This window comes from Vipera berus, assembly GCF_964194415.1.
Source record: "Vipera berus genome assembly, chromosome: 12".
NCBI classification, from domain to species: Eukaryota; Metazoa; Chordata; class Lepidosauria; order Squamata; family Viperidae; genus Vipera; species Vipera berus.
This window is the reverse complement of record NC_138215.1, coordinates 9,199,222-9,214,744: the sequence shown is the minus strand read 5'-3', so window position 1 is coordinate 9,214,744 and position 15,523 is coordinate 9,199,222. Positions and strand designations below refer to the sequence as shown.

Here is a 15,523-nt window from a genome sequence, read left to right as displayed (position 1 = left end):
GGCTACTGCTAAGCTTGTAAGCCGCCCTGAGTCTTCGGAGAAGGGCGGGATATAAATGGAATTAAAATTAAAAATTAAAAAATTAAAAATTAAAATAACTACTTTTGTCTTTCTACCAAAACAAGAAAAAGATAAAAAAAATATGTCTATGAAGATTCTCAATCACTCAGGTCACGGTTGTCCCAAAGGGGCTTTTTCCAAAAGGAAAAACTGGACTTTCTTGGTTCTTTTTTTTCCCCTTGAAAACTTTTAGCTTCTCATCCAAGAAGCTCCTTCAGTACTGAACTGAACTGAACTGAAGAAGCTTCTTGGATGAGAAGCGAAACATTTTCAAAGGAAAAACAACAACAACAATAACAACAAAGAAAGTCCGGTTGCCTTTTGGAAAAAGCACCTTTGGGATAGAAAAAAAAAAGAGGAAGGAGGCTAGATCCCAAAGGGACAAGTTAAGTTCTGCTTTGGAGAAGAAAAAAAAAAAGACTGCAATCTCTCACCCCGCCACACACCCACTCCAAAAAAAAAAAAAGTTTTAGAGGAGAAAATGGGAAAACAAGCATCGTTTCTATTAGCTGGTAAAAAGTTTTAAGAAAAAGGTAGGTGAGCTATTCCGTCTTCTGAGTCAAATCGGATCAGATCTTTATTACGGACATAGATCAGCCTTCTGAGACATCCCAAAGCCGGTCCAGCAGCACAAGACCACGAGAGCGCGGCCTACATATTACCCAAACCACAGACCAGCAAGTAAAAAGCTCAGCTATTTTCAGACACAAGACCTCTGTTGCAAGACTATTTTTAGCGACAGGAACCACCCAGTTTAAATTCTTCAAGGCTGCCAGTTGGCAAACTGGCAAAGATCCAGAAGCAGTGCTGGCCAAGATATATCTCTTCCCCCCCCACCCCTCCACAACTCTTAGGGATAGAACGAGGTATTTCTCATCTTTGTTGTCTAGCCAGAAGAGTGCTCATTCAAATATCTCAACTACTTTTTCTCCTTGGAATGCCGAACGCAGGACATGTACCGTATTTTCTGGCTAAGACGACTTTTTAACCCATGAAAATCTACTCAAAAGTCAGGGGTCGTCTTATACGCCCGGGTGCTGAAACTTTAGGGACAGGGCTGGCTGGAAAACCTGGAGCGGATCTTCCATTTGGTCTGCGCAGGGAAAGCTTTAGAGTGAATTAGGTAAAGTTTAATCCACTTGCACTGTTTTATGTTTACATGTTTGATGACAAACAGCCTTATGTTTATACTGTAAGTGACAGTTTTCCTACTAAGTACCTGCATGTCATAAGCACTTGAATTAAAATTACCATATTAAAATCAAATCTGATGTTTTTTAATTTTTATTTGGTGTGCGTTGGAAGAGGGGTAGTCTTATACGGCGAGTATAGCCCAAACCCTATAATTTAACAGGAAATGTAGGAGGTCGTCTTATACACCGGAAAATACGGTATATATCAAAGACAAACAGTGCAATCTGTCCTCGGATTACGTGAGAGCGAGCAGGGCTGTACTGCTCTTAAACCTACCTTTCATCCGGGACAAGTTGGAATTAGGCTACTTCTAATTCTACACCTCCATGGAGCAGGATTGGCCAGAACTGGTAGCATAGGTAGAATCCTCTACAGCAGGGGTCCCCAACCCCCGGTCCATGGACTGGGACCGGGCAGCAACATGCCAACAACCAGTCCACGCAAACAAGCAAGGCTCTTATCTGTGGGATGGAGGCAGCACACAAAACCACGTCGTCTCCGGTCCATGGAAAAACCTTTCTCCATGGAACCGGTCCCTGGTGCCCAAAAGGTTGGGGACCTCTGCTCTACAGGTAGTCCTTGACGTAGAAGAGTTCCTTTAGTGACCGTCCAAAGTTGGGGGAAAAAAAGTTGCACTGGAAAAAGGGACTTATGAACCATTTTTCACACTGATGACCGTTGCAGCGTCCCCATGGTCACGTGACTTACATTTGGATGGCAAGAACGAGCATTCTTGAGGGTTACACAAGAACAACATTGAATTAAAAGATGGAGGAAGGAGACCATCAAGTGAAGAATAACTTTAAAGGAGGATAAGGCTGAAGGATCTGACCTCCCTTGGAGGACCCTGAATAGGTTGAGAGTGGGAGGGCCAAAATGTAAAACCGATATGCTCAAGTGGAGGCTCTTAGCGGATAACAACACACTGTGTGAATGTGGAGAGACACAGAGCCCGGCCCACCTGCTGGTATGTCGGCTACTTCCAGAAACATGTACTGATAATGACTTATTTTTGGCTAATGACAAAGCCAAGAAGGTGACTTCATTCTGGAAGTTTAAAGTTTGATTTAGATGGAGGAGGAGGAGGAGGAGACTAATTGCAAAACTAGACCAAATGACAACATAAGTCTGTGTTCTGTAACAAGTGACATCTCCAAATTGTCTTTAAGTAGGGAACCCAAAACCTCGTAGTGAGGACGTTATGACACTAACCCTGTAATTATTTTTCACTGTGAGCGTGGCAATGAATGATGCCCTGTAAAGATAAATTGTGCTATTTATATTGTTCCTTGGTGAATGATATAAATCATTCTTTTCCAATGCAGTCCTCTCTAGATACGTTAAGACTTCAGTTCCCAGAATCCCTAGCACATACCTGGAGGATGCTAGATGAAGAGGGCTGTTTAAAATCTCAAGACTTCCTGCGATATTAGTGTCAATACACTGTTACATCGAGAACATATATAAATTCGTTGTCAACTAGGTTGACCTTAAGGGGCACGTGTGACATCTATGGATGAATTCTGGGCTCCCTTCTCAAAATACAGAGCTGATGGGGGAATTCTAGATGCTGAGTTCTAGTACTTTTTGAGCGGTGGTTTTAAAACTAGGTGTAATTACCCCCAAGATAACTGTGTGTTTGTGTGTGTGAAACTAATGGTGTTGAGACTACAAGGGGTCATTCGGCCAAATAGTTTATGAACTCCTGTTCTGGAAGATGTGAGATTTGGGAACATGATATTTGCAGCTGCTCTGAGCAGGAGAAACATGGAACAATCTGTCTTGTGGCTAGAACACTGAAGTTAGACCTTAAGAGGGTTAGGCTGATGAAAAATAGCAAGTAAAAAAAAATGTGGTGCACATCCTTAGGAAGCTTCCAGCAATAAAAAAGGCCAAATGTTTTCATTCTGCTTCTAAGATACTTCCATCATTTGTCTCAGAATGCCTATCATTGTTATTATTAGCTTTACTACTTTTATTTATATATATTTACCCAGACAATGTACTGTTTGTCAAATATTGAAAATATTGAATGTTATTGGGGGAAACCCCAAACCTCACCCCCAACCTCTCCTGTACCCTATCCCAAATTCCCACCCCATTACTGCCCTCTAACCCTATAAAAACTAATAATATTTCCCCCCCCAAAAAAAGAATGCCTTTTATTGAATGAGAATACAGGATCACTAGGAGCCAACATTTTTAATAACAAAATAGGCTTTCCCGAGGTTGAGATCAAAGAAAAGAGTTACCAGGGATTAGCATTGGAGCTTATGTATAACATGCTTCAAAGTGAGCGTTCTTTTTGTTATAAATACTAACTTTCACTATTGCCTTAGGAAACTATGATTAATCAGGAGGAAGGGATTACGATAACAAAACATGACAATGTCTTTGCGGTTCTGATAATTAAGTTGTCAGAGTGTGTATTATTATTATTAACAGGTACTACTGGTGATTTACACTGCTATTCTAAACAGTTTTTACTAGTCTTACCTCATTTTAAAAGAATCATCACCATCTTCAGTCATCCAGATTCCCTATGATTATTAATACAACTGGTCGTAATTCACAAGAACCAATCCGTTTAACTAACTGGGAAATTATGGTAGGTTTACAAGCCAGACAATGCCATAATTTATTTATTATTGTTAAATTTATTTGCTGCCCATCTTGCCACAGGGCTAACTCTAAGTGGCTTCCTATGGGCAGTGTTTTATACTGTTAAGGTTTAATGCATGCTACATTTTTGCAAGTCAGGTCTGCTAACTCTTAAACGTATTGCCAGGAATTGTCAAACCCCACTGCATTAAGAAAAATAAATAAATGTTAGGTTTGCTTGTATCCTACATCATTTGCTGTAGGATGAAATGGAGCCGAAAGGCAAAATTGTTTTCCCACTAGGGTTGACAACAATGGTGAGGAAGGAAGAAAGAAAAGCTTCTCTGCAATGTAGCATAACAAAGTGAGTTTGAAAACTACATTTTTTAAATCCCCTTTTATCGTGTGGGGGGGGGTTTGCTCCATCAAGTTTCTGAAATGTACCGCTGAATCAAGGCTGTATAGAAAGGAAAGTCAGTTTACATGTTTTTTTGGAATAATAGGCAAATTGATAACATTACTTAATGGCCTGGGTAAAAGGATTCCACCCCAGGCACCTAAAAGGACATCTGAGGATTTTTCCAAGCAATCTTGTAAGGCAGTTCTGCCTTATGTATTGCCAATCTGTGGAACGATGAATTTATTGGACCAGATTACCCTTGGACAACCTCTCTTTCCTCACTGATCCCAGTAATCTACTTGGCTTGCTGACGAAGTATGGGAAATAAAAAGAAATGAAAAGATGCCTAGAGCAATGGTGGAAGAAAACTCAAGAGTGAGCCCAACTAACCACATACCTACATTTGAGAGTGCATTAAGGTAAGACGGGAGACATTTTGATTTCTTCACTGCCTCGGGGAACATCTGGCAGATCTGTTCATAAATACCTGTCCCCTTTTTAGGAGATGATTGGAGCAAAGATCCTTTTGCAGGCTACTGTAACACACAGATGGGTTCTTTGGCAGACAACATTGCCTGCATTTGGATAAAGTCTAGGATGACTGGAACAAATGTCTTGCAAGACATCCCAGAATTCCGTTGGGTAGGACTTCCCTATGATTTGACCTTTTCCACTTGTAAGACGGATCTGTGCCTCATCAGGCTAACCCATGCAGCCAGGAAAGGCACGTACAGGTGGACTCAGAACTGATGGCATGCTTTGTTAGGGAGGAAGTGGTGCACCATCTCATCAAGCTCTTTCTTGATCTGGCCCATTTCAGAAAGCTAACAGTCCATTTCCAGCTCGTCTGGATTCAGGACAGACTGAATCAGTCCAGAAACAGTTTTGATTTCTAGATAGATAACCACTTTCAGGTCTGAATAGAGACAGCGTAACCCTAACTGCTCAGCAACTTTTAATAGAGCAGACTATGATATTTTCCTGAATTGCCAGCGAGAAACACGGTCTTGCAGTCTTTCCCTTCTCTTAAGTGGGCAGTTGCAGTTGGTATTCCCAAGGATAGAGGGGGGATGCCCGAGGCTGTTTCAATACGGAGTATAAGGCAGGGCTTTTCAACCTTTTCACCCATTGTACCACTTTTAGGATATGGCAACCTCCGAGTACCACCAGTCGCCTAGCAAGGTGTCAAAAACGTGATGTCCCCCCCACCAAAAAGGAAAAAAGTGATGAAGTACAGGTAGTCCTCGACTTACAACAGTTCGCTTAGTGACTGTTCGAAGTTATAATGGCACTGAAAAAAGTGCCCCCCAAGCCACAGCCGAGCCAGACACCTGCCTGCCCACCCGGCGGCACTCTTCCTCCTGTCCGAAGTTTTCATTGTTGCGAGCATTTCTGTTGAGGATTGGCAGTGGGGGTGGGGTGGTGGGGGGTTGGTTTTTATTGCCCCTGTCTGCTGGGTGGTTGCAGCAGGTTTTGGTCACTTCACATGACCCTGGAACACTGTGACCGCCATAAATATGAATCAGCTGCCAAGCATCTGAATATAAATCACAAGACCCTGGAGATGCTGCAACATTCCAGCTGATTGGTGCTTCGTCTGGGCTCAGCAGAAGTGCCAGGATCAGTGCCGAGCTCCAGCTGGACCATGGCGCTGATCCTGCCGCTTCCACTGAGCCCTGACAGCCCCAAAGAAGTGCTGATCTTGGCGCTTCCGCTGAGCCCTGACAGCCCTGCAGCTCCAGCCGTCTCTCGCTCAGGCTTGTGCAGTGCTGCCACCGGTTCAGCTCATTCCCCTCCCCCGCTACCACTTTTCTAGGATGGTCGCGTACCGCCTGCCTAGGTGCCAATATACCACAGGTGGTACCCGTACCACTGGTTGAAAAGCCCTGCTATAAGGCAAGGGTCCCCAACCCCCAGTCCGTGGACCAGTACCAAGCTGCGGCATGCCAGCAACCGGTCCGCACAAACAAGCAAAGCCCCATCCGCGGGATGCAGGCAGCACACAAAATCACACACTCTCCGGTCCGCGGAAAAACCTTTCTCTACAGAACCAGTCCCTGGTGCCCAAAAGGTTGGGGACCTCTGCTATAAGGTCTCCCTCATGCTGTTGAATATCTGTATGAAGGTTTGTGGGTTATTGAGAAGTTTAGCTGTGATATCAGCAGTGGGCTGCTGATACCCAATGGACATCACCACCATCAGACTGGACCAGAGAGGGTACTTGGCTTCTGGACTGGAGGCTTATGTCCTGGTATGGATGGGTTGAAACTGGGCTGGCTCCATTGTTGTTAACATCCGCTGTCCTCTCTTAACCATTGCAATTCAAATTTGTAAACATTCATATTTGCTTTCATATCTTAACTTTTTATTGTTTTACTGTATATCACTTTCTTGTGGCTGAACCTAGCTCCTACAACAAGGTATTCCAGTCCAGGCTTATCTTGATTCAGATTTCAGAGTCTATGCAAAGCATCTCTCATATCTGTGTCTGGTTAACGCCCGATTTTTTATCCAAACTTCAACAAACCCTGCTGTTGTCTCGTGTTCCTTATTCACTGCATCAAAAAGTATCCAAAGCAATAACATCTATGTTTGAACACGACAGTAATTAAGTTTGTAAACAATTATGCTTGCTGGTAAATTACATTTTACAGCTAATCTAGCCATAAAAGCCAACAGCCCATTGATAAAGTTAATGCTTGAAAGGAAAATTGAAAACGCGCACATAGCTTTACACGTCAGCAAGAGATTAAAAAACTTTACAGCTTCTCTCGATTAGCATTCCCAAGGGGTGTTGGAGCATGCGACCAATCAATGCAATTTTTCCGGAATTCAAATATTTTCGTAAAAGTAGATTAAGATCCTCTTGATATGAGAAAGTTCCCAGTTCCCTTTCTATTATTCTCTCTCTGACTTCATCCATTTGGTACAGGATGTATCTCTACACTGTTATTGTATTGAAGTTTTTTTTCTTATGAATATCTGAATATCTCCCAGACTGACATCGTAGATCAACTGTATACATATGCATGCTCCTAATTCATATTTAGTTATTACTGCATTTGAATAACAACCCAAACGGAGTATTTTCAGTACCTGACTAATCACAACATGTTGGATGATGGCTGCCTAGATCTACATTCCTTAAGAATCACAGGAGAAATAAAATAAGAAAATTGGCAAAGAAATGAACTCTCGGCTTATGTCTTTTTTTTAACTGAAGGAAATAATTTGCTATTCTGATTGTGAAAGAAGCCATAGAAGGATTAATTCTATACTGCTATAGATTAATTCTGTACAGATATATAGATGATAATGAGAGTTAATATTTGCAGAAGCTTTTGAGGAAACATTAATCGATGCCTTATTCTCCCAAAGATCTATAAATGACACCGAAGGCTGTGGGAAAGGTTCCTGCATTGAGAGAAATTTAAAGATGATGTATAAGTTTATATCAGGGGTCCCCAATCCCCTATTGGGCTCCACCTGTTCAAAACCAAGCCATGGAAGAAATGGGCAAGCGCACACCCATGAAGCTCCACTCACGTTAAGCGCCCTCCATTCGCACGAGTGGAGCTTCACGCAAGCGTAAGCGCCCTGCACTTGTGCTCAAGGCTCCATCTGCATAAAGTGGAGGGCGCAAATAAAGCTATGCACGCATGTATACGCCTGCCACTCACACGCCATGCCGGGCCGGGCTGCCAAACTGGCAAGATTGGGGACTTCTGGATTTATACCATTTGATGCAGAAGTCCCCTCCCATACACACAAAAAACCCCACCCTTTGTTCTTTGTTTCTGCATTTCCTTCACAGGTCACTTAGTCTGAAGGATAGAAAAGAGTAAACAAACAAGGAATGTGATATTTAATTTACAAAGTTCCTTCACTTTCTTTTTTATAATTCCTTCACTTTTCTTTTTTGGCATGAAATGCCCTGTAGTGACATCTCTCCATTTTTATAAGGATGGTGCTACAGGGCATTGCACGTCAAAATAACTAGATACCATCAATTTGCTCAATACCTAATTCTCAAGGTGCTGTCTGATATCAATGAATATTTACCCATGTAGTATGGCTGTAGTATTATCGCTTATACTTCTTATTATCTTCTTTACTCCCCTCTCTTATTGAGATGATGATGATTCTGTTGCTCTGCATGTACATGAGAGTTTCTGCACCGGAGATACATTCCTTGCGTGTCTAATCACATTGGGCCAAATAAAGTATTCTACTTTCCAATGCAAATTTCACCTCAGTACACAAAGAGGTTATAACTAAAGCAAAGCATGACAAGCCATGCTGAATGTAAATGCGTTTGTTTAAATGCCCTTGTCAAAAATGTTGCATACTGTACTTCTGAAAGTTTAAAGCATTTTAATCATTTCTTGCCAACAAGGCTCCTAGGTCTTTTGTTTATGTGCAAAGTGATATAACACAGACTTTGCTCATTTACGGGACATGTAAAAAAGTACTGAGATAAGAGTGAATTAAAAAAAAACTGCAACTCAATTTTCTAACTCTAGTTTTTCATTTTATCACCAGTTGGGGGAAAAAAAACTTTATTGCAGCTTATTGCTAGAGCTGTCCCTAGATGACAAGTGAAGAGGAAAACCTTCCTTAATCTGATTTACTACAAAGCCACAATTGCAAAAAAAGACATCTCTATGAACAACCAAGCCATCAAGGCTTCATGTTCAGGTATAATTAACTGTCATCAACATACCTGTTGAAAGACAGCACCAGGGCATTATTTTAAAACTGTCATATGGAGCTCTTTCTCTGAACTCTGTCACTCAGGATTCAAGAAAATGATCAAAGAAACCATGACAACTTAATATTCTTCCAGGCGAACTGTAACTTTTATGACGCCCCTTTCGTTGCTAACTTTTTGGATTCACTATCCTACATCAAATATCAACATTCTAGAACAGACTAGCAGCTGCAAAAACAGTAAATTTAGCGATTTGCTTAATTACTACTAAATTAGATTATTTAATTAAACTACTTCATCCTTAATTTTCAACGCGACACACGCTAATTCAAATAAAGTTTTAAAATACAGAAGAAGATAGAATGCAACACTATACAAATAGTCCTAAATTTACAACAGTTTGTTTAGTGAACGTTCGAAGTTACAACGGCACTGAAAAAAAGAGACTTATGACCATTTTTCACACTTACGACCATTGCAGCATCCCCATGGTCACATGATCAAAATGATCAGATGCTGGACAACTGACTCAGATTTATGGTGGTTGCCATATCCCGGGGTCACGTAATCCCCTTTTGCGACCTTCTGACAAGCAAAGTCAATGGGGAAGCCAGATTCACTTAACAGCCGTGTGGCTAACTTAACATCTGCAGTGATTCACTTAACAACTGGGGGCCAGAAAGGTCGTAAAATGGGGCAAAACTCATTTAACAACCATCTCACTTAGCAACAGAAATCTTGGGCTCAATTGAGGTCGTAAATCGGGGACTGTGTTCAAAATAGATCTTCGGAACCATTTCACCCACACATTATTTTGCAAGAAACAGCCTTGTATAAAGCTACCTTGATATAAAGCTACCTTGTATGAAGCTACCTTGATGCTCTCGGAAAAACCAATGGATCCTTTTGTTGTAAATTTAGAATTATCATTTCCAGAAGAAGAGTTTCCCAGTAAGGCATCCAAGTAGTATTTTTGAACCAGCTGCTATTATAGTACTATACTATACAAGACAAGAAGCAACAGATGGAAACTAACCAAGGAGAGAAGCAACCTAGAACTAAGGAGAAATTTCCTGACGGTGAGAACAATTGACCAGGTGGAGCAGCTTGCCTTCAGAAGGTCTATGGAGATTCTGTCATCCAGGTCATAGTTATCCCAAAGATGCTTTTCCATGAGGCAACTGGACTTTCTTGTTTTTGTTTGAAGACCTTTCGCTTCTCATCCAAGAAGCTTCTTCATCTCTGGCTGGATGATCAGGAATGGAAATTATTTATGCCCTTGCAAGAGCTGTTCACTTGCATTCTTTTAGTGAGTCGTTAATGCTACCTGGAGGCTTATCTGGGTTTTCAGGGTCACCTGAGTAGTGCAAGTGGGTGTGGAGCCTTCTTGGAACTGTTGAAAGGACTGTGTTGCCTTCAGAAGTTGTGGGTGCTCCATCACTGAAGGCTTTCAAGAGATGGACAGCCATTTGTCTGAAACGGTATAGGGGTCTCCTGCTCCCAGCAAGGGTTTGAACCTCCTAGGTCCCTTCCAACTGTATTATTGTGCTATTCTATTACTGTATAGAAGGCTATTACTGTATAGAAGGTCTTGGTTATGATCTTTAAGTCCTTACATGGCATGGGTCCGGGTTACCTCAGGGACCACCTGCTGCCGGCGTCAACTCCCCTCCGCCCTGTGCGTTCCCACAGAGAGGGCCTCCTCAGGGTGCCTCCGGTAAGGGAATGCCGACTGGTGGCCCCCAGGGGGAGAGCCTTCTCTGTGGGCGCTCCGGCTTTATGGAACCAACTGCCGGTGGAGCTCCGGATGACATCAGACCTCCGAACCTTCCGTCGCGGCCTGAAGACCCACTTATTCGAATTAGCTGGTCTGGCCTGAAGGGGGAATATGGGCTTTTAAAATTGTTGTTTTTATTATTGTATTATTGTTTTTATTTGGGCATTGGTTTAATCTTATTTTAACTTTTGTATCGTAATTTATATATGCCCTGTGAACCGCCCTGAGTCCCTAGGGAGAAGGGCGGTATATAAATTAAATAAAACTAAAACTAAACTAAACTGACAAACACCAGAGCAGAACAGCACCCAGCTAACCTTCTCCATAAAAACTCTGTGAGTCAAGGTGAACACAGTGGGCCCCTACCGCCAAATCATTCCTGAAACAAATTAGTCTACACAGCATAAACTGCATATTTTAAGGTGGCCTGTAGCATGCACAGAATTTATTTGCAGCATCGAAAGCCAAGCAGGAAAGACAACTGACTAACTCTAATCAAAGCACTTTTTAAAATAAACAAATAAATCAAAGAGAAGCAGCAACATCCTTGCAGAAGTTTTTATTGCTCTAGTCAAACAGTGCCAAAGCAGTCTTTTTCATTCAAGCTCTTTTCTAACTGTGTTAAGCTTGCAAAGAGTCAATATGCAGCCAGGAGGAACTGGTTCGGTAAAAGCTACAGCTCTGGGTTTAAAACAACCCGCTTTATTTTCATGCTGAACAGGGGGAAAGGTAACCAAATGTCTTCCTCATATTGCTGCAAGTTCACTCACTTTCAGGCAAATGCCCCTCCTGGCATCCCAAACGAGTCCTCTTGCCCATGTGTTTGTGTGCTTGTCACTAAATTAGGGAAGTAGAATCCCTATTAAGGAACAGAAAGGGCCCGCCTTGTAAGTTAAACTCCGTGCAAGAAACAATCTTTGGCTGTTGGATGGAATTATAGTGGAAGATCATGATACAAAACAGCACGATTAAAAGGCTAGTAGCTAAATGCTTCTCTCCCAAGGCCTACTCATTATCACAGTACTGCAACTGAACATTTGACTTGGTGGTTACCCTATCATTTCACTCTCAAATGCTGCCACAGGAGTGAAAAAGAAAAAAGTACGCTGTGCTGTTTGAAAAGCAATGGAAAACTTAGTAGCTGAGCCCCAAAAGGAAAAAAAAAAGGTTGTTGGGTGCCATTTCTTTTTTCATTGTCCTTTGGTTTGTAAAAAAAAAAAAGAAAGAAAGAATGGCTCGGTAACTCAGTAGTTAAGGCCTGGGCTTGTTGGCTGGAAAGCCGGCAGCCTGGGTTCAAGAGCTGAGTGTCACCTGATGGGGTGAGCTCCTGTCCTTGCCTCAGCTCCTGCCAACCTAGCAGTTCGAAAGCGTGCAAATGCGAGTAGATAAATAGGTACCACTTTCGTGGGAAAGTAACACCATTCTGTGCTCCTTCACATATAGTCATGCTGACCACATGACAGCAGAAATGCCTTTGAACAGTGCTGACTCAATGGCCTTGAAACAGAGAGCAACAACTAGTGGAATAACACCTGCACGGACTCCTTTAACCTTAGTTGTAAAGTCCTCAAACCAAAAAAATCCTATCACGATTTCAATATTAATTTAACGGCTTTTTTTTTCACGCTGCCTAGCAAAGAGACCGAAACAATTCTGTATTTACATAATTTGTGACAACTCCAGAAAAGATTCCCAATGAGGCTGCTTACTATCCGTTTCTGCATGGGAAGCCAATCTTTGGATCCTCGTCAATATTTATTTTAATTTTAATTTAATTTAATTTATTAATATTTCTATACCGCCCTTCTCCCGAAGGACTCAGGGCGGTGTACAGGGCAAGAATAAAACAAGAGTTACAAAAATTAAAAGATAATTAAATACATGCCCATAAAAACAGTTAATACATTAATAAAAACCCCAATAAAATGATAATAAAAAACCCCACCAATCCCCCCTCAGGCCAGGCCGGCTTGCTCGAACAAGTATATTTTCAGATCGTGGCGAAAGGAGCGAAGATCGGGCGCCGTCCGGAGCTCAACCGGTAACTGGTTCCATAGCTCCGGGGCGCCCACAGAGAAAGATCTCCCCCTGGGGGCCACCAATCTACATTCTCTGACCGGTGGCACCCTGAGGAGTCCCTCTCTGTGGGAACGCACAGGGCGGAGGGAAGTTGACGCCGGCAGCAGGTGTTCCCTAAGCTGCAAATGCACATGAATTCCCCCCCCCCACATAAATAAAATGGAGAACTGATAAAGTTACTTGCTGGGATAGATCTGTAAACCATTATCACTTTTGAATATGCATTATTGTAAAAAAAAATCTGCCCTATAAGGATTTGAACTTTTATTTGTGGATCGTTGCTAAACTCAAGAGTTCCAGAATGATCAGAAAAAAGGCACTTTAATGTTTAATGTGGAAAATATCTTAATGTCCAGCACTGAATGATCATTAAGATACTAAAATGAGACCAAGCCAAGTTAGTCTGGAAAACTTTATTAATTTTCCTCACTAACCTCCATAAGGCATTTCATGTAAACATATAGCAATTTGTTTAAATAAATTATCAATACATTTATACACTGTTATAGACCGCTTTCACAGTAAAAAGAAGGAAGCCTAAGATATTAGCAGAAATCTGATGTTTTAAGCCTGAGATAGTAAAAATGATTCTATACAACATATTTAAGCACCTAGGATGCCAATCTAGGCCCCAGGATATGTGAGAACAGATTGTCTTTGGTTGATTTTTGTCTGACAAAATTGCACTTGGAATATGGAAAACAACACCTACCATATTCAGCAGATCCAGAAGGTAACATGGAAAATCAATTATTAACATCAACACTGTTCTTTGCAGGATCATACACACAGACTATGTATTTTTGGCTAACAAGGCTGGAAGTATTTGCTTAGATCAGACATGTCAAACACAAGGCCCGGGGGCCGGATCTGGCCCGCGAAGTGGTTTCATGTGGCCTGCGAAGCCATCCTGGAAACAGTGAGGGAACGGCCCCCCCTGCCTTGGCCCTGACCCAGAGACCCTCCTTCTGCCAGAGACCCTCAGATCTGTCCCACTCCTGCCCAGGCCCCCATAGGCACCCTTGATGCCAACGATGTAGAGCTGGCCATGCCCACCCAGTAGGCCACGCCCACCTTGGCCATACCCACCCGGCCCCTTGAGGGCAACCGCAATGCTGCTGCGGCCCTCAATGAAATTGAGTTTGACACCCCTGGCTTAGATGAAATCTGTAATATCCCATTAGTCCTTTCTTTAGGCTGTAATACATACGATATTTGGAGAAGAAATTTACCTTGGTAGTCATTGCCAAAGCTCTTTAATTCATTTACCATGAAGGTTGGCAAAACATGAAGCTTTTCAATTACTAAACCTATAATTAATGCCAAATGCTCGCTGAGTAAACTTAGCTTGTTTTAATTAAATATTACACGATGCTACAATTTTGTAAGTCACAAATGTCTAATACAAAAAAATAAATCAATCCAGACCCTCCAAATCTTGTCAGAGGTTTAAAAATTTATCTATTAAGTATGTGTTCATAAAATCAACATGCCAAAAGTAGTTTCTGGCATTTTTCTTAAAGGAAAAAATTTCTTGCAGAAAAATGAAACTCTTGATGGGGGCCCCAACTTCTGTAATAATGGAGCTCAAAACATCAACAGAAGGCTATAACATAATCAGCTGCCACTTTTACACATTTTAAAATTGCACTGATTAGAATCTGAGCTTTGACAGAATGATAATTAATACCAGCAATTCTATACTGGCTGTCATTACATTCATCCGAGAGAACATTCGTGTTGCAGGCGTGCCAAAATGTGCTGGGAGTTTAAAATTAATATACAAATGCTCTTCTAATAAAACAGCTTCTCTTATGAGAGCTCTTTAATTATCTCTCTTTATTTAGTTACACAATTTATCTACCGCTTCATATAATAATATAAAGGTAAATGTTTCTCTGTCCAGTTACGTCCGACTCTAGGCTGCAGTGGTCATCTCCATTTCTTGGCTGGGGGAGCCGGCATTATCTGAAGACATTTTCTGTGGTCGTGTGGCCAGCGTGGCTATATGACAAAGGTGCACAGAACACTGTTGCCTTCCCACCAAAGTGGTACCTATTAATCTACTTGCATTTGCTTGCTTTCGAACTGTTCGATGGGCAGGAGCTGGAGCAAGTAACGGCAACTCACCCCGTTGCATGGTGCTCAGGTCTCAAACCTAGGTTTATCTTTAACCACATCACACCTGATAATACACACAACAATAAATAATACAACTATATTAATAATGGTCTTCCCATTTGCAATATATGCCTGTGAAAGTTGGACCATAAGAAAGGCCGAGCGCCAAAGAATTGAGGCCTTTGAACTATGATGCTGGAGAAGACTCCTGCGAGTCCCTTGGACTGCAAGGCGATCAAACCGGTCAGTCCTACAGGAGATCAACCCTGACTGCTCTTTAGAAGGCCAGATCCTGAAGCTGAAACTCAAATACTTTGGCCACCTAGTGAGAAGGAAAGACTCACTGGAGAAGAGCCTAATGCTGGGAAAGATTGAGGGCAAGAGAAGAAGGGGACGACAGAGAATGAGGTGGCTGGATGGAGTCACTGAAGCAGTAGGCATAAGCTTAAATGGACTCCAGAAGATGGCAGAGGACAGGAAGGCCTGGAGGAACGTTGTCCATGGGGTTGCAATGGGTTGGACACGACTTTGCAGCTAACAACAACAACATTAATAATTACACTGACTTAGACCTAGGGTC

The 15,523-nt window shown here is 42.0% G+C and overlaps 1 protein-coding gene across 3 annotated transcripts in view; it reads right to left on the bottom strand.

The window, feature by feature from the left end:
• The window catches only part of LRRC28 (leucine rich repeat containing 28), a 52,422-nt gene that overhangs the window by 21,383 nt on the left and 15,516 nt on the right, over positions 1 to 15,523 (bottom strand). The window contains exon 1 of one of the 3 annotated variants that reach the window (XM_081337668.1): positions 13,535 to 13,773. The exons of the other annotated variants lie outside the window; for them this stretch is intronic. Coding sequence (XP_081193794.1) covers positions 13,535 to 13,562 — 28 coding nt within the window. The 5' untranslated portion in view covers positions 13,563 to 13,773. Of the gene's footprint in view, positions 1 to 13,534; positions 13,774 to 15,523 lie in introns of those variants that run through there. 3 annotated transcript variants of the gene reach the window in all.